Below are 19,613 nucleotides of genomic sequence, written 5' to 3'. Positions count from 1 at the left end.
TGAGCAGTGGTGGCTCAGGGAATAGAGCTCTTGCCTTCCAATGAGGTGACCCGGGTTCAAGTCCCAGCGATGGCTGGTCAGTACGAATTCCGAACCCACCTGGCGCCAACCACAGTGCTGATATAAAATATCCTCAGTGGTAGACGGATAATGGGGTAGAGTCCCTTTCCACCGGGCTGGTGATGGGAAGTTTTCGTGGTTTTCCTCTCCATGTAATGCAAATGCTGATTAGTTCCATCAAACTGTCCTCTACGAAGGTCCTATAAGTTTATCCCAATACTTGATCTAGGAGTTCAATTGTTTTCTGGATAGGATTCAAAATTAGAAGGCTACGGGCTTGTAGCTGTAAATTCAAAATTGGGACGGCTGTTCAACGACGATTATAAAGTAAAATACTTTGCCTTTAAGCATTTTTTTTATCATGCACGATATTCTTGGCTATGGATTTTGATCAATGTAAATATAAAAAGCAACTTACTGGCTACTCTGTCTCCTTTCTTTAGTCCATTCTTCTTAAAAGCTGCTGCATATAGACTTACCTGTTTATACAGCTCAGAAAAAGTGATTGATTCCTTATTTCCATCCGTATCTGAAAAAGATACAGAATCAAATGTTTCGAGAATAAGGAATTCATAAGACATTAATGAACAAACGTTGCAAAATCAGAGTGGGTAACAAAATTAGTGTAACCAGAAAAACAGCTGGGTACAGCCGAGAAAACATGACGGATTTTCTATTTCCAACCACACCTAAAAAAGGACGCAGAATCAAAAGTTTCGAGAATAAGGAATTCATAAGACATTAATGAACAAACGTTGCAAAATCAGAGTGGGTAACAAAATTAGTGTAACCAGAAAAACAGCTGGGTACAGCTGAGAAAACATGACGGATTTTCTATTTCCAACCACACCTAAAAAAGGACGCAGAATCAAAAGTTTCGAGAATAAGGAATTCATAAGACATTAATGAACAAACGTTGCAAAATCAGAGTGGGTAACAAAATTAGTGTAACCAGAAAAACAGCTGGGTTCAGCCGAGAAAACATGACGGATTTTCTATTTCCAACCACACCTAAAAAAGGACGCAGAATCAAAAGTTTCGAGAATAAGGAATTCATAAGACATTAATGAACAAACGTTGCAAAATCAGAGTGGGTAACAAAATTAGTGTAACCAGAAAAACAGCTGGGTACAGCCGAGAAAACATGACGGATTTTCTATTTCCAACCACACCTAAAAAAGGACGCAGAATCAAAAGTTTCGAGAATAAGGAATTCATAAGACATTAATGAACAAACGTTGCAAAATCAGAGTGGGTAACAAAATTAGTGTAACCAGAAAAACAGCTGGGTTCAGCCGAGAAAACATGACGGATTTTCTATTTCCAACCACACCTAAAAAAGGACGCAGAATCAAAAGTTTCGAGAATAAGGAATTCATAAGACATTAATGAGCAAACGTTGTAAATTCAGAGTGGGTAGCAAATATAGTGTAATTAGATTCCATATCTCTTATTTGAAATATTAATTTGGGACACCACATAGGAGTAATTTTTATTTCCTTTATGTCAAGAAATTTATATATTAGAGGTGCTGTGATGGTTACGGAGCACACTATATGCAACTTTATTTAGATAATCGATATTTTCGCTCAAATATATCATGTATTTTGAATCCATATCACATTTCAAAAATAAGTAAATAAATTAATGAAATATAAAATTTTTTGGTGAAATGTATGTGTGTTTTTTTAAAGGAAAATTCTTGAAATACGTAAAAATTTAGTTACACAATCAAGTTCTTTAAAATTCTAATTAGTTGAGCCCCTCTGGCTGAATGGTAGTGCTTCGCGTTCCCGTGCCTAAAGTCCGGGGTTATATTCGAACCCTACAAGTTTGACTCGGTCTTTCATCCCTTCAGTTGGTTCAGTTCATCTACGCATGTTTGGGGACTAAACACTGAAGGTTCCACGTTAGGTTGACCACCCAACTGTAACATTTGCTTTTGCACCCCAGAGCCCAATGTCACGAAACCTGGTTGGCAGAGCAGGACTTGGCCCTTTTTGGGCTTTCGTGCCACTGAGGTTTAGGTTAATTTCGTCGGTTTGTGTCCCATTATTTAATTTCATATAAATCGCTTCTATGAGTATGGAGTTTTGTAGTGATTATAAATTGTTAGTATCATTTTCATATTAGTCGCTAAAAAGAAATATTTTAAAGAAATAAAATGCTTATTCAGAAAAAGAAATTATGTGATGATAAAGTTACTATTAGTACAAATTAATGTTTTAAATTATTCAATAGTTATCCTACTGACTTTTTCAAAAAACGCATTAAAATATAAAATTAGTTAAATTTTTTTTTTTTGGTTTTATTTTTTCGTTTCTTAATTTTTTTTTTATTTGCGTATAGTGATCTTACTGTTCTGCAAAAAGTTAAAAAGTTGTAGTGAAGTTTTAACGCATTTTTTTAAAAATTTATTTAACAAACAAACAGGAGGATGTACTTTTAAGAAGTATATACTTTTTTTTTTACCAGATAAAGCATTTTGAAAAACAGAGAGTAGACTAGTATCTATTTCTCTCTCTATTTCTAACAAAAATAATTCATTCAACTGAAAGAACACGTTCACGAACAGATAAACAAGAATAATTCATACTAGCATATATTTATAACACAATCCTGTGAGAGTAATTAATGTATATAGTATATTTATCACCATTTTATGCATTCATTTATCTTTTTTTTGTATCTGAATGTATATTTATAAACGGTATAGTTAAACAAATCGAAACATAAAAAGAATCTTCATTCATAACTAATAAATTGTAAAAATATTAAAATAAAATGACTTTCATACCAACATAGTTAATGGCTATTCTATCATCTCTGAATTTCAGGAGATTTTCAGCATAATTCATTGTAGCTCCTTCAAACCAAATATTATCCAGAAATCCAGGCCCATTTTTCGCAAAAACCTAAACGTTAAAGAAATTCGACAATGAAATATTCTTACCCCTTTGAGATCTAAACGCCTTTAACTTGTTGAAATCCTTTAAATTTTTGTAGAGTAAGGAATATTTTATTGAACTTATAAACTCATTAATGCCCTGTCATAATGTGACGTAAAAAGTACTAAGAAATGGAAAGACTTAGATAATAAGCTAATATATGTAGATAAAGATAACATAGATAGATAAAGATTGCTAATTCTTTCTTGAGTGTATCGAATAAGAACCAGCGTTCGACGCAGGAGCACTAATTTTTGAAAAAAATAAAATACTGGTAGTAAGAACATTTATCTTTTTTCCCCTTTTATTCAATGAAAATAAAATATTCGCATCTATCACGATTTAACAGTGAACAAGAAATGAGGTGTTTTTACTACTCATACTATATATTTTTATCAATATAGATACAAATCAATTTCTCCAAATCATTGGAGTCCCGCAGTGGACTGATCGTTAAGACACGGTTTCCCGCAGATCACCGAAGTCAAGCATCACTGACTGCGGTCAGTGTGCGGGTGGGTGACCACTTGGATCAGTCTGCGTAGGGACCGAGGGTGTGCGGTATTGGTCCTCGTTAAACTGTTCTACCGTAAAGTGCTCGTCTTCGTGTGCAGGTCGCTGGGCTACCGAAGCGGAGGTGCCATCCTCTCTGCAGAGGATCAAAATTGTGATGGAGTGTCTTCGGATCATCCTCAGGGATGTTTCCCAGACCGTCGCCAATAGCCCATTGTGCAGCTCTAGTGCGACGTAAATGAACAAATCAAATCAACCAAATCATGGGAACCCTGTATTGATTTGTTATGGTAACCTGGAAGACTCTGTTCCCCCGACTGATATAACGTGCGCCAGTCACAATTCAATACACAGGGATTCGACTGGCGGGATTCGAACTCCCGTTCTCCCGAACACTAGCCCAATGTCATACATGAAATATACTTCATATTTTAGAAATAATATCAGGAAACGTTCTTGCTCATCACTATGATTCGAGAAGTCAAACACGGATATAGAGCTATGATATCGGCTGGGTAGAAATTTGTTGCATTTCAGTGGTTGTAGGACCTGTTAAATTTCCACAGCTATGATAAGTAAATTATCAAACTTTATGGATGACCCCTAGTCACCTGTTACGATAATAACAGGTATCGGTTCATAAGTCACGATCATATATGGCAACGTTTCTTTTAAAAAGTAACGAGTAAAATTACAAGTATTTTTAAAAAAAGTAACGAGTAAAAAGTAAAAAGTTCTTATTTTAAAAAGTAACGAGTAAATAGTACAAGTACTAAACAAAAAAAGTAATGATTTAAAAGTACATTTCTAGGAAATCGAAAATTCAAAGTTACCTAAAATTTTATAGAATAATATTCTTATGTTCTTTAATGTTTTTGCAAAATTGTTGTTATTTATTTAATTATTTTTAATTTTCAAAGTTATGGATATTAATTTATTCTTAAATTAGGAAGAATATTACAATATAATTTATAATATAATCGTATAATATAATTTTAAAATCAAATATAATTTTAATATCAAACTTTTTATGAATTTGCATGAAAAGAAATTTTATCTATTGATTTTAATTTTTAGTTTATTATTTTTATTTATTTAAATTACCATTGATTTAAAATTGTTTTACTCTTTAGAAACGCGTTCTAAAAGCACAAACATAAACAAAGCAAACACGGGATTTCAGGTAGCTTTGTGATCTTTGAGCCAGTAAAAATTAATTGAAATTCCAGTATAAGTTGAAACAGAAGGTATTTAAATACGAAGATACCTGTGAATGCATATATATTGCACAGTAATTTTATAAATTAAAAAAAACATAAGCATTTTTTTTAAATTTTTTTTTTTTTTTTTTTTTTTTTTTTTTTTTTTTTTAGAAAGCTTACCGAGTTTTAGAAAAAAGTAACGATTTCATTCGATATTTCCGTTACAAATACTTGTACTTTTTCCCTAAAAAAGTAACGAAAGTACAAGTAAGAGTACTAAATTTAAAAAGTAACGAAGTACAAGTAAAAGTACGTACTTTTTACTTGTACCGGCGGTACAAGTAACGAAAGTAAAAGTACTGACATATATGGTCATTATAGTCATGAATATTTTTGTTTCCCAAAAACAAGTTAGAAATGAAGCGATTTTTCTTCTTCTCATTTCTGTGTAAGTTTTCTCAAGAAGTTCAGTTAATAAATGTTTACAAGGGGTAATGTGGACAACTAGTCATATTTTCATTCTGTGACGTAACTAAGTTAACTGTTGCCCGATCTCAAAAATAAAAAAAGTAAATATTTTTCTCATAAAAACCAGTAATTTTATATACTATATAATTTCCCAGAGGAATATTGTATAAAGTTTTTTATAAAGTCCTCTTATACTCTGCGTATAAACAAAAACCGGTTCTGAAAAGATTTTCCCTTCCTCATAAATGGAGGTTTAACCGTGTAAAACTAAGCACAGATGGCATTAGGGGATAAAATTCATCGTTCATCGTTAATTTTTCGGGTTAGTAATTCCGATTACTTTTTTCGCCTAACGTTGAAGAATCGTGCTATCCAGTATTATGGTACTTGTAATGTTTACAATAAACACGTTCTTTCAATTTAAATTTCAACCAAATAAGCAACAATCGGAAGACTCCGCAAGCATGTTTTGCTCTGCAAGATGCTATGCAAAAAATAACAAACGTGGATATTTTACAGAAATATAGCCATATAAGGGATAACACTCCAAACAAAGCAAACCTTACACATTATTTATGATGTGATATTAATTTTCTAGAATTTGTTTTAGACTTATAACCAGTTAGAATTTTTAAATTACAGGAAACTCTTAGGAGTGGTGAATTTACACCTAAATTTAAACCCAAATCACTATAATAAAGCTTTCCAGTATATTAAGCTTATTCACACATAACAAAACCGCGGATGGATACACCGGAAGTTATCTAAATTTCTTCCGGTTATTGAAAGCTCGTTATTGTTTACATTCAGTCAACCATCCATACACAAAGAAAAGCTCGTTGCGAAATAAAACCCCGTTTAACATCTTTGTAACAAGGTCTGTTATGCGACAAACAAACATTCAAAATGAAATATTGAAAATCTGATGATAAGTATAAATTATTCAGCATTTTTTTAATACTTCACATAACTCAGTCAGACTTCTTTTTAAGTATTATTTAAAATTTTCATATCATAAAATGATTCCATCTATAAATGTTTATGATAAATACCTTTTTATAAGGACTTGAAGAAATAATTTGGAAGTACTGCCATACTTCATGCCAAAAAGTTTCAAAATTTTTCACTGACCAACTATGGAAATCCCAATATGAACCTAATAAAATACAAACATTAAATAATATAAATGAGTAGGACCATCATTGTTTAAATTCATTCAGCAGCTATTTATTATTTAGGAAAGCTTACCTTATAATCAAGCTTATTATACAGTCGAACTCCGCTATAGTGAACCGTCTGCGGACTCAGTAATGTGTCCACTATAACCGATGGTTCACTATATCCAAATTTTTTAAAGAATATTTTTTACATAAGACAGTTGAATGATTGAAAATTGACTTTGCAATTTTGCACAAGTTATTTAAAGGTCTTATATAATTTATAATATAAAGGTCTTTTAGATTTATTCAAAAACCAATAATTTTTTTATTTATTTGTTTATTTATTTATTTTTTTGTATCTGAAATTTTAATACTTTATCTATTTCATCATTTTTATAAGAACCTAAGCATTTATACTAAAAAACTAATGAGAGATGAACGAATAAAGAAATTATGAAGAAAGTGATGTCTCTTATATTTTTAGAGTAGTGAACAGCAGCTTAACTAGAATAGTCACTTTCCAGAAAAATTTAAAAACAGACAGAAGAAGATCGAGACAACAAAATGATTTAAATGGTTATTATCATTTAAATTTGTTTGTAAATTAAACATTTGTGATACAAATAACCAAATGAATTTCCGAAATTGACATAAAATTAAAGCCTATAAAATTTACGATAGCCTCATTAAACATTTGCTATCACTTTTTAATTTTTTCAAAATGCGGTCACCCTTTATAATGCAAATGCTGTCATTAAATAATTGGACGTGCTTAATTTTAGAAGGGTATAAAGGAGGGATATATATATTTTGCAGTCAAGCTTTCTCCAACGTCCTGGATAAATAAGGCATTTCTCAATAACTAGAAGGACTTACCAAAATTTATTTTGTACTTTCTTTGGATAACATCTTTGAATTTTTCTAATTCTGCATCAGGAATTTTCGTGTTCCAGATAGTCTCTAATTTATTTTTTCCCATATCTTGAGATTTAACCATGTTTGTTTCCTGAATTAGAAAAAATTTGTTTTTAGTTTGAGATTAAACATTAATGGCATCAATGTAATCATATGCTTAGTTGCCTATTTTATACGCTTGTTGATATAGATGTGTTCAATTCCAATACAGATGTTACAAATTTTACTATAGCTTGAACTTAATCTATTTGTATTACATCTATATATGCGTTACTATCTACATATTGTATCTGTTTTAATTCATACAGCGTTGAATAACCGATAGAGGTCTTAGATACGCCCCTTTGCTAATTGGTTCTCTGTCAGTTCCTTATCTGCCAACTTGGGGAGGAAACAACGAAATCTAAAGCATTGTACAAAAGAATTTGTATACAAATTAACTATTTCCCCAATATTTTAACCCTTTTCAAGGCCGTGGTAAGTATACTTACCACCACGTTTTACCACTTTTAATTTAGGTTTCCATTTTTCAATAACTTCAGCTTTCTTGAAGTGAGTTTGAATAAAATTGGTAACCATTTGTCACTTTTAAAAAACGTATAAAAGTTATAAAATACATAATTCCTTTTGAAGTTTGTAGCATTTAAGGAATTTATTTTATAAATAAAGAAAAATAAAAGTCAGTAAGTTCCTAATAGGTCATGTTAAATATATTCACCACCAAAAAAAAAATGGCGTTTTTGTAAACTAAATGAGTTGTTTTTTCTTTATATCAATTACTGTTCTTAAAACAATTTCAATTCCAAAAATACTTTAATTTACCTTTACTAGAAATAAAGAGCCAGTTAAAGGGTTAAAACAGAATTACCTTAGAGATAGATATTATTTATTATATTTTTTTAATTTCGAATGGCAAGGCGAGTTACAAAGAAAAGGGTAACTTGATAAAAAAAGAAATGAAAAAACAATTGAATAACAACAAAAGACAGAACAAGTAAAACACAGAGTAATAGATTTCATACATATATTGAATTATTGATTGGACGGGGGGGGGGAGCATATTTTTTTAACCTTGAAAACTAAAATTTAAGATTGAGACTAAACTTAAGTGTTGCTACTACTAAGAAAAAGTTTCTTCAATATAGCTGTGAGATTTGGCAACTAACTGATGACTAATTACATCTTTAGTATTCTTAGTAGTAAAATAAAGCAGTAAGTCATTAATCATTCCACCTAATCATGACAGTTATTTTTTAAGGACATTTTATAGTAAAATTTATTTCCTATGAGCCGTCTCTCTTTAGTTTACTCTTAAAATTTTTAGAAAATCAGCATTCATTAAGTTATGTAGCAAAAAATCCCTTGGCTGCCATATGAAATGGAACAAAATAAAAATCTCAAAGCCGCCATGTCACAGTGTTATGAAGTTTTACGTGAAAAAGTACTTGAAAAAAGACAAAAATAGTTCTTTCAGATTTTTCAGACATAAACTACTATTAAGAGGGCATTTTGAAATGTAGCTGAATTTTACTTCTGATGATGGCTCATACGTTAATAATATGTATACCTTTTTATTTCTGAGCTAATTTTCTTGTTTTTTTTTTGCGCACTGTGCATTATAACATGCTTTTCGACATAAAAATATCAAGAGGGTGTTATCAGTTTCAATTCAGTTCGAAAAATAAAAAGTGGTTTTAACTTAAATCCTTCAAGTTTTTTTTTTTTTATTTCGCAAAAACTATGTTTTTTATCTCAATTTTTTTCTCTCATAATATTAAATATCATATTTTTTAATATAAATGTTTTTTTTTTTGGCCAAAAAGAGTATAAGAAGTGGTTTTTTTATAAAATACACTTTTATAAGATTTTTTTCATGACACGAAAAAAAACTTATTAACGTTAGTTTTTTTTTCTCCATATTTTTTAATGTGAAAAGATCAAGAGGATGTTTTTATGATTTTGGTCATTTAAAAAAAAAAGTGGTTTTTAGCAAAAATAATTCAAGATTTTTTTTATAGCACAAAAATAAAATTCCTGACTTACTTGTTTTTCCACGTAATGTTAAATGTACTTAGCACAAGAAGAGATCAAAAATTATCTTTTTAAATAACCGGGGAAAAAAACAGAAAAAAACACTACCTTCGTTTTTCTTTTGTATTGTAAAATTTATGAGGTCAAAATAATTTTTTTTTCTGCACGATAAAAAAATCTTGAAATACCTTGGCTAAAAACCACTTTCTGTCTATCTTTTTCTTCGAATCTTTATTTAGCTCTTTTTCAAAGAAAAAAAATGATTAAAAGAATGGAATTAACTTTTTTTAACTCGCATTTTCTCTTAGCTTATTTTCCACTTTACGCTATTAGCACGTTTTTAGCTATACAAAAATCATATTAGCGATCAGAAAACATCTAGAGAAAAAAAATACTTACCTTTCTAGCAAGAGACATAAAAGAAAAACTTGATATTAGCTGTTGATTTATAAAAATAATTTCCTACAGCGTTCTTAAATATATTTCTCCGTTAGACAATGATATAATTAGGGATAAAAGATCAGCTTTTTTTAGAAAGTAAAATTAAGCAAAAATTCCTTACAAGTTCCGGTTTGTTTCATTAAGAAATTGCCAATTCTGCATCAATAATAAAACGATTTTATTAACATTTATACGTGTCATTATGAGTGAAAGGACATTTTTTGTTTAACATTTTGACGCTTGCTGCGAAAATAATGCAGTTGGTGGAGCATGGTGATTGACTGTAATGGCTAATGAAAACGGTAAACACAATAAATAAAGAGAAATTATCCCTACAGATAATAATAATAATAATCTGCACATTAAATACCTGGTATTATTTTAGTAAAATTTTCTCTCTTAAGTTCAAAACAAAATCATACTTTTAACCTTTCCATTTTGAAGGAAAAATATATAGCTCTGATCTAATACTATATCAATAATCTATATAAATAATGAAATAAAGAATATATGTTGAGAATGTCATCTTAAATTTGTGCATGCGTGTGTGTTTACTTACCAAATTAAGTGTATACCGTAAGCACTAAAAATACAACATTTAACATGACATCAATTCATAATTGATTGATTGATTGATTTGTTCATTTACGTCGCACTAGAGCTGCACAATGGGCTATTGGCGACGGTCTGGGAAACATCCCTGAGGATGATCCGAATACATGCCATCACAATTTTGATCCTCTGCAGAGGGGATGGCACCTCTGCTTCGGTAGCCCGACGACCTGCACGCGAAGTCGAGCACTTTACGGTAGAACAGTTTAACGAGGACCAATACCGCACACCCTCGGTCCCTACGCAGACTGATCCAAGTGGTCACCCACCCACACACTGACCGCAGTCAGTGATGCTTGACTTCGGTGATCTGCTGGGAACCGTGTCTTAACGTTAACGATCAGTCCACTGCGGGACTTCAATTCATAAATGAGTACATTTGTGATTACGAATCCCGATTTTCGATTTTTCATTTCGATTTTTAACCAGGAAATTTTCTAGTGTATTTCAGGCTCTAAAACTACGACATTCAACATGACATTCAATTCATAAATGAGTACATTTGTTATTACGAATCCCGATTTTCGATTTTTTAATCAGATTTTTAACCGGGGAATTTTTTAGTGTATTATAGGTTCTAAAACTACGACATTCAACATGACATTCAATTCATAAATGATTTTAATTATGAAGTTTTGATTTTTTAATTAGATTTTTAACCAGGAAATTTTTCTAGTGTATTTCAGGTTCTAAAACTACGACATTCAACATGACATTAAATTCATAAATGAGTACATTTGTAATTACGAAGTTCGATTTTCGATTTTTTTAATTAGATTTTTAACCAGGAAATTTTTCTAGTTTATTTCAGGTTCTAAAACTACGACCTTCAACATGACATTCAATTCATAAATAAATGCATTTTTAATTACAAATTCCGATTTTCGATTTTTTAATTAGATTTTTGATCCGGAATTTCTTCAGATGTATTTCAGGTGTGTTCTTTTTGTGATTTTTCTCTCTATTTTTCTGCACTTTTAAGTCAATCACGCTCAAACAAAGCTTCCTATAATTTAATTATTTATTTATTTATTTTCATTGCAAAATTCAGGCTTTTCAGCCAGAATGAACCATCTTATTCTTTTAAGAAGATTTTTTTTTCTATATTTAAAAATTTGAGAGAATTGTTATTTGAGAAAATGGTTTTTTCGTCACCTTTTTACCCCTAATTTTTCAAATTGTAAAACCCTTTGAATCTGTAACAAAAAATATTCCTATATTATAGCATATTATTATAATTTTGGTATCGTAAACTACAGGTTATAGTACTGGGTCCACCGTCAGTACACTATGACGGTGTTCGACTGCATATACATTTCAATGCTGCTTACATTTGAAACTAATGTAATTTCCATATAGTATTGAATGTAAACAAATGTAATTTGGAACAAATGAAAATGTAACAAGTGTGATTCTTAAAAGTTATGGATTGCTAATCGTATAAACCGAAGCGCAGCCGGTGCTATGGATTAAAATTTGCCGTAAGACTTCCGATTTACTTTTTTTCCTAAGCTTGAAAATCGCGCCAGCCAATATTATTATACTTGTTAGGTTTACAATATAACGCGTTCTTTCAATTTAAATTTCAACGAAACAAACAACAAACGAATTTAGAAGACTCCGCAAACATGATATGAGACTGCCCCCATCTAAAAAAAAATAGATGGCGATATTTTACACAAATATAGCCAAATAAGGGATAACACTAAAAACATGGCAAACCTTACGCTTTATTTATATTGTGATATTAATTTTCAGAAGTTTATTTACGGCTCGCGATCTCTTAGAATTTATAAATTACAGAAAACTCTTATGAATAATATAATTACTCACAAATTTTAACTCAAACTACTCTAACTAAACTTCTGAGAATATGAAGCCTGTTCAGACATTGCTTCGTAAACATAACATAAACGGAGAGATACACCGGAAATTTTCCATGTTTCTTCCGATATTAGGATGCTTTTTCCGATATTATATTATCCGATTCCGATATTAGGATTCATTCAGTCAACCGTTCAAAAAAATAATAATAATAAATATATTCCCACAGTAGACTGATCGTAAAGACACGGTTCCCAGTAGAACACCGAAGTCAAGCAACACTGGCTGCGGTCAGTAAGCGGGTAGGTGACCACTTTGATCAGCCTACGTTGGCACCGAGTGTTTGTGGTATCTGTCCTCGTTAAACTGCTACTGTTCTACAGTAAAGTTCTCGACTTCGCGTGTAGATCATCGGGCTACCAAAGCTGGGAAACCATCCCCTCTGCAGAGGATCAAAACTATGATGACATGTCTTCGGATCATCCTCAGGAAAGTTTCCCAGACCGTCTCCAATAGCCCATTCTGAAGCTCTAGTGAGGCGTAAATGAAGTATCTATAATAAAAAATTGAAAAATAGAGGGAAGCTAAGCCGTTCGATTTCTGTAGAAAAAACGCATTTATTTTCTGCGTTAATAATGAAGCATGAATAAAATTAAAATATAGTTCTAAATTATTATTGAATCTGTGTTAACTTAATTAAAACAAAAATATAGAACAGGTTCTATAGAGAAATGTTTGGTTCGTAAACATTCATTTCTGGCTACCTTATAACTCGGTTTGTGTCAGCTTTTCATTGCACACGCCTTTCAGAAATGTGTAATCATCTATGTTTAAGCACTCATAACTGCTCAATCGCTTGATATTTCAGCTTACAGTCCTTAGTTCACAACGTGAGAATGAAATTTCGGCGTTCCTTAACAATATGCTCATTAGTGGTTTATGCATGATTTTATACAGTATTTTCATAAAGGAAATATCTATTAGTTTTAAAGTAAATATAGTACTATTGTTAGTTTATTAAGGACTATGGATACCCTGATGTTTTAGATAGATAGATTACTGATGTAATTATTAATTCATAAAATTAAAGTTTACTGAGTAAAAGTACAGGATTGTATCATTTTATAACCATTGTTGAACAGCTGACCCAATTTTTTGGGTTTACGACTACTAATGTTCAACTCCGTAACCTTGTAATTTTAAGCCCAAACCAGAAGACAATGGAGCTCCTGGATCAAGTATGGGAAGAAATTATCCTACATGGAGGACTTTTTGATGGAACTAACCCTCATTTTCGTTTGCAAGGTGAGGAAAACAATGAAAACCTCTCACGGTTAGCCTGGCGGCATGGGGACTCTGACCCATATTCATCAAACAACGGAGGATATTTTACGTCAGTACTGTGTTCGGTGCGAGCCAGGTGCAGAATTCGTATCGGCAAGTCCTTGTTGCGATTCAACTCCGCCGAACCGCTAAGATTCGAACTATCCCCTGACCCACCACGGCTCAGAATTGCATCATTGCTCGAGTTTACTACGAACAATTTTGGTATCTAAACATTCAGAATACGCTGACATCAGAGTTGTCAAACTGAAGGCCTTAACTCCATAAAATATTTTTGTAGCCAGTTAAAAATCTGTGAAAAATGTTCGGCCAGTTGAATTTTTGAAATTATACATGTATTGTAATAATTAATTTTTGCTGTTTATATCAGAGCCATAATTTCAAATGAGGTATTAAATACTACCTTGAAAATTTAATCACTTAATTAATTGCAATTAAGAAATATTTGAAACTGTTTTTGTATTATTTTGAAATCTCTTCACCATATTACCTGAAAGTTATTTAGAACTTTCATACTTAAAAGTATCTAGTAGTGAATTGAAAATTAACATGCATTGTGAATACAATATGACCTTCGCAGTTGACACTATGATTAATATGTAATTTGTCCACTAAATTGTATGTAAAATATGATAGTAATGTTTTTACAATTCTTTGCATAAATATAAAAAAATGAGTTCTACTATGCTATTTTACATAAAACATTGAAGTAAACAATATATCTTAAGAAACTCTTCAATTTTTTTTTCAAGTCCTTGCTCTCTCATTTTCTCTTATATTAAAATGAGGTATTAAATACTGCCTTGGAAATTTAATCTCTTAATTAAACTAGATAGCAATTAAAAAATCTTTAAAACGGCTTTTGTATTATTATGAAGTCGTATGCAGATATTAAGGAAAAATGTCTAAGTCTTTAATACATCTTTCACAATAGACGGCTCTGCATCTTTCAAAAAAAAAAAAAAAAAAAAAAAAAGTTATTACGATCCTAAAACAAAATTTGACCGATTACAGAAAATTCAACGACTTACGTTTTGTTATTCTATTTCTAGAAATCTGAAAAATTCTAAGTTCGATTAAATTTTTAACTGTTTTTCGGACAGGACAAAAATGTTAACACGAATAAAATAGCTTCTCAAACCACATCAACCATTCTCCTCCAAGACCAACGAAACAGGGTTTGCACGCTGCTGTAAGATAAGGTATGACGTTTTAATAGGTAGGATTACCATATTTGCGGTTTTCAAAGCGTTTATTCTATACCGCGCCAAGTGGTGCCTCGTGAGTGTTTCCTACTAGAGTGCGAACCGATCTTCTCCCAATATGGCGTATTCGAGCATTGCGATCGCCTATAATCTAATAAATGTAATTTCATAGTTTAACCTTTGTCACTCCAACTGGAAATTAAGCTGCCAATTATGGCTGTTTTTTTAATATTTTGAAGATGTTTAAAATGCATTTAATAAAGTTCTTGAAGTGATATGAGTAAATAAATGTAGTTTACATTTTACACAACTCGTTTTCATTTGCCATAAATATTTTGTTACGCTTTGAAAAGATCTATAATTTTTTTTCTTTTCATGTAAAAATCAGTCTACTAGTTATTAGTTATCCTAGTTGCTAGCTATCAGTAATTGTTAGCTTACTACTTATCAGTTTTAAAAATACCTCACATACAATCAACGTTACCTTTAAATAATGTAGTGAATCAGTTAATTAGTGAATGGTAGTTGAAATTATTAGATTATTCTAAAATATGTAATTATTTTTACAGTTATTATACTTATTTAATGTGTAATTAATTGTTATGTATTAATAAACCATGAATATTATTTAGTTTCATCCTTAAAATTAAGCTGCACCGAATATTTAATTGTATTTCAAGGTCTGTACTCCTTTTATAATTAGTTAATTTTGATTTTTTGATGCGCCACCTATAGTTCAATGGCATTTTAGAACCAAATGCTAGGCTTAAGATTCACAGAAATAGGCAATCGGAAGTGTGAATAAAACAACAAATAAAAGGGAAAAAAAAAGTTTAAAATTAGTACTGTGCGTGTCTGATAATTTTGCAAAAATGGTTTGTTTTTAATGTTTTTCTTTTCATTAAAGCAGCTGAAAAATGGATGAATTTTTAAATAAATTGATATTACACGAAATTGACGCAAATGACGTTATTGAGTGGTTAAAAAGCAACAAAACACCCATACCCGATTTGAAATCTCTGGACAGATCTGAGTTTATTCCTTATTTTGTTGATTTTATAAAGAGTAAATGCTCATGGGTATGCAATGCTGAAAAATCTAATGACCTTTGTGATAAAGAAAAAACTCCCTCTTCACCTATATTACATTCCAATGGTATAATTGATAAGCAAGCACATCAACGAACTCCTTCACCTTTACAATATAGGGTAAGCCATCAGAACTCCACTATCGGAAATGAGAAGAGAGCTTCTAATACGGCCGAGGATAAAACAAAATTTCAAAACCAGGGTAAAAGAGTTCAAGTTATTACATTAGGTTGCACTCCATATAAACAAAAGGGTAATTTTTCCAATTCGCGATACTCATCAAAGTCACCTGATTTCAAAAATGGTAATGATTTTCCGCCCATGGGTAATAATAAATTCTACGGAAAAGAATGTGGACAGCCCTATTATAAATCCAATCAATTTGTCGAAAGTAAGACAGAGAATCAGTATAATAAAAAGAATTTTGTGAAGGCTTATGATAAAGCGCCAAACCCTTGTGAAAAAAGTTTCAATGCCGATGCATTTCCTCCTCTTGGTGCCAAAACACACGAGACTAAAGCTCGACGAAGAATCACACCCACTCCCATTCAAGCTAAAAACAATTATCAATCAAAGTTTGGAAATTCTAACTTCACAACTGTTTCGGAAAGAAATCAGAGTGAAGCATTTAAAACATCAATTTTGCAAGAAAGTGATCCCAGTCTTCAACAAGAAAGAGAGCTTCTTAAAGTTACTAAAAATATATTTAATATTCCATCTAGTGTCAACTCTGGACGGTTGTTTAATGAGGTAAAGCCAGATAATGTATCAATTCCCAACTCTGTAATGCCTCTTAATGAAGTAAAACATATGCTGCCAAAATCAGTTGATACATTTGTATGTCCTAATCCGGAAAAAATAACAATGATGGACGGCATTTTATGTGTTTCTGAAGTTTACAGCTTCCTACTTTCTGATCATCTAGTACCTAATGTAACTTCCGAATTGTACTTCTTACTTGAATTAGTTACTTCAAGGGTATCCATAGAAGAAAACCCTTTAAATAAAGGAGACATCTTTACAACTGTTCATAATTGTGTTTATTTTGCTGTGTCAGTTTTAGTAAGACATTGCTATTTGCTACAGATGTTAGATAAAGCTACTTTGATATCATTGGAAGGTATACCGTACTTAATAAAGTTTTCTCCACAGTTAGCTAATTATTTACAACTTTGCTTTACTTCAAGACAAGACGTTTCTCCTTTATTGCCGTCTTTAACTGGGGTGCCATTCCAGGTTGAAGATGACAGTAAAGCTAACTTTCCTGATGAATATACCTTTGTCTGTTTTAAAAGACAAAGGGACTTGTTTTACGAAATGCTGCGTAATTGGCATGAAAATACGACCAGTGCTGATACCAAATTTCAGTTTATATTTCTTAAGAAGGCTAGAGAGTTAATTAGTTTAAATCCTAGCAGTATTAATATGTTCCATCTTGCTAAGCTTATTCAGTCACAACTTGTTGCCAGCTGCATGTGTTTGGAAGTTAATGAAGTGTATGATGAGCTATTGAATGACATACAAAAGAACTTTCCAGATAAGTTTAAAAAATTACAAGAACGTTTTTTGACACCATCTTCTTCTGGTGGCTTAAATCCACACCCGTCGTTTTATGGAATTCAAATATTTTTTGCTGAGTTGATAGTTTCAGCTGGATCACCTTCTCTAAATCAGCATTTAGTAAATGTATTTGTATCTAGGGTCTTAGAACTAAATAAAACAGACATATTTTCTGATGAAGAATTAAGCTCCTTGGGTACAATAAGAGATAAATATGTCTTCTTATTGCATACTTTACGTCTTCTTGGAAAATTTCTGGGTTATTTACACTTTCTACCATATAGTAAGGAAGAAGTTGCATCTTCTCATGTTGCAAAGCTGCAACTTATTTCAAGGCAGAAGGCTACTCTACCTCTTAATGTGTCAGAGATCTTGAAAGATTCTATTAAGCAAGGCCACACAGTATTGACTGTTCCCTGGGTTGTTGAATTTATAAGCATGGTTGACCCTGTAGGAAGAAACCTTGAGAATGTTTTGGAAGTTTTAAAAGTACTTATGGCTATATATAGACACAGCAGCTCTTTTATTGTTAATATACAATCACAATTATTTCTACAAGTGATTATTGGCTGGTTATTTGATGTATTGCAATACCAGTATCGATTTTACTCACAGTTTTTAACTGTAAGCATTCCAGATGGAAATTTTAATGATGGAATTGACTCACTATCCATCATTGACAAACAATTGATTCATTCTTGTTGCCCATATCTTATTGAATTCAAAGTTCTGATTCACAATTTCCTGAATGGTGTTCAAGAGAAAAAGCGAGACATAAGAAAAATCACACCTCTCACAACTACCAAATCATTGGTATCTAAAAATTCCATAAGCATGAGCCAATTAGAATATCGTTTAGAGGAGAATTTCTTTTTTCTTCATCCTTCTTCCGTGAAGAAGACTACTGAGTTTGTGTCAGAAAGAATGGCTTCTAAAATAATCAGCAATGTTCGGACGGTTATCACATCTATGAAGTTAAGTGTGGCGGATGATGTTTCCAACGACAGACAGGTAAAGTCTTCAACGATGGATCCAAATGTAAAACAACAGTATATCGATGAAATTCTTCATAAAAAACTCATTGAGGCATTCAAAGAAACACAAAATAAGATTTCAGTTTTAACTAACAACATATACGAGGAAATTAGCAACGTAATTCCGAGTTTACTTTCTGAAGATACGAAACCTAAAGTAATCGAAATGTGTTGCAAAATTGCTTTCCGAATGTCGGTTGATAAGATATTTGAATGGTGTAATGCAAATTTGTTGCTTAATGCCATAAAAGCTGACATCAGAAACAAAGTACAGCAGATTGCTAAAAGTCAAACTACAGATCGAGAACCTACTCAAAACTTTAACTTAAGTGTTTGGATGAATGATTTACGGAACATTGTAGTTAAAGTTCACACAAAGTCCTTTGATTTTGACCTAAATGTCATTCAGTCCTTGATTCTTAAAATTATAAATGTGATAACTAATGACACTCCAAATAGCATTCAGATAACCACATTTTTGCTTGCCATAGATTTTTATGTAGCTTTGTTTGTTAATTATCCAGAAAAGTATTGTGACCAGCTGGATGAACTTTTTATGGAACTTTGTTCTAATTGTCCAGAAAAAGTGACTTTGGGAAAATTGCTTGTTTGTCCTCAAAATTTCAGATTTTTAATGATAAGTGATAATCTTGAATTAACTATCACTAAATTTGTTTGTTTAGTCCGAAAACTGTTGGACAAGAAAATCTTTTCTCGTGGTGAACTTCAAAGTTATGTTAATGATATTCAAATGATTGAAAGATTTGATTTATTAAAAAAACAAATTGATGTATTATTTTGCTAGGTACATGGTGGGTCTATTTATGTAACAATATGTTGCAAATGTCTTGTAAAATATTCCAGTTAAGTCAAACTTGGTGAACATAAAACTTGAAGCAATTCGAGAGCCTGAAATTGATCTGTGTCAAAAATAGATTCATTTTATTTTTTTGTTTTTAAATGCCACATTTTTAGAGCTTTATTTTGATTGCACTTTATTTTATGTGTTTAAAATTTATTGTTAATATTAGTGCTAAGTTTTATGAATGAACTTGTTCAAAGCAAATATTTATTTGTAAAAATTCTTATTTTGTTATAAACGTAATGACCAAAGATGAAATTTTGGACTTTATAAGGTAGAAAATAAAAGTTTTTCAGTTATTGACAAGTATATTTATTTTACATCTATGACATTTTATTTTTTTAAC

General features: G+C 31.2%; 2 protein-coding genes across 2 annotated transcripts in view; one reads left to right on the top strand and one right to left on the bottom strand.

The window, feature by feature from the left end:
- Window positions 1-9,742, bottom strand: part of LOC107441105 (acetoacetyl-CoA synthetase) — a 56,608-nt gene extending 46,866 nt beyond the window's left edge. The window contains exons 1-5 of the mRNA XM_016054257.4: window positions 9,697-9,742; window positions 7,228-7,357; window positions 6,244-6,347; window positions 2,858-2,975; window positions 479-589 (exon numbers count right to left, since the gene is read on the bottom strand). Coding sequence (XP_015909743.2) covers window positions 479-589; window positions 2,858-2,975; window positions 6,244-6,347; window positions 7,228-7,357; window positions 9,697-9,714 — 481 coding nt within the window. The 5' untranslated portion in view covers window positions 9,715-9,742. The remainder of the gene's footprint in view (window positions 1-478; window positions 590-2,857; window positions 2,976-6,243; window positions 6,348-7,227; window positions 7,358-9,696) is intronic.
- Window positions 9,743-15,494: 5,752 nt separating this feature from the next.
- On the top strand, window positions 15,495-19,567 carry dlt (codanin-1 like protein dlt). Its single transcript, XM_016054242.4, has one exon. The coding sequence runs from the start codon at window positions 15,641-15,643 to the stop codon at window positions 19,208-19,210; it is 3,570 nt and encodes a 1,189-aa protein (XP_015909728.1). The 5' UTR covers window positions 15,495-15,640; the 3' UTR covers window positions 19,211-19,567.
- Window positions 19,568-19,613: the final 46 nt, after the last annotated feature.

The sequence above is a fragment of the Parasteatoda tepidariorum genome, chromosome 4 (genome assembly GCF_982258835.1).
Source record: "Parasteatoda tepidariorum strain Cologne lab strain chromosome 4, Ptep-v5.0, whole genome shotgun sequence".
NCBI classification, from domain to species: domain Eukaryota; kingdom Metazoa; phylum Arthropoda; class Arachnida; order Araneae; family Theridiidae; genus Parasteatoda; species Parasteatoda tepidariorum.
Note: the sequence above shows the minus strand (reverse complement) of the source record. Positions and strands in the feature narration are given on the sequence as shown.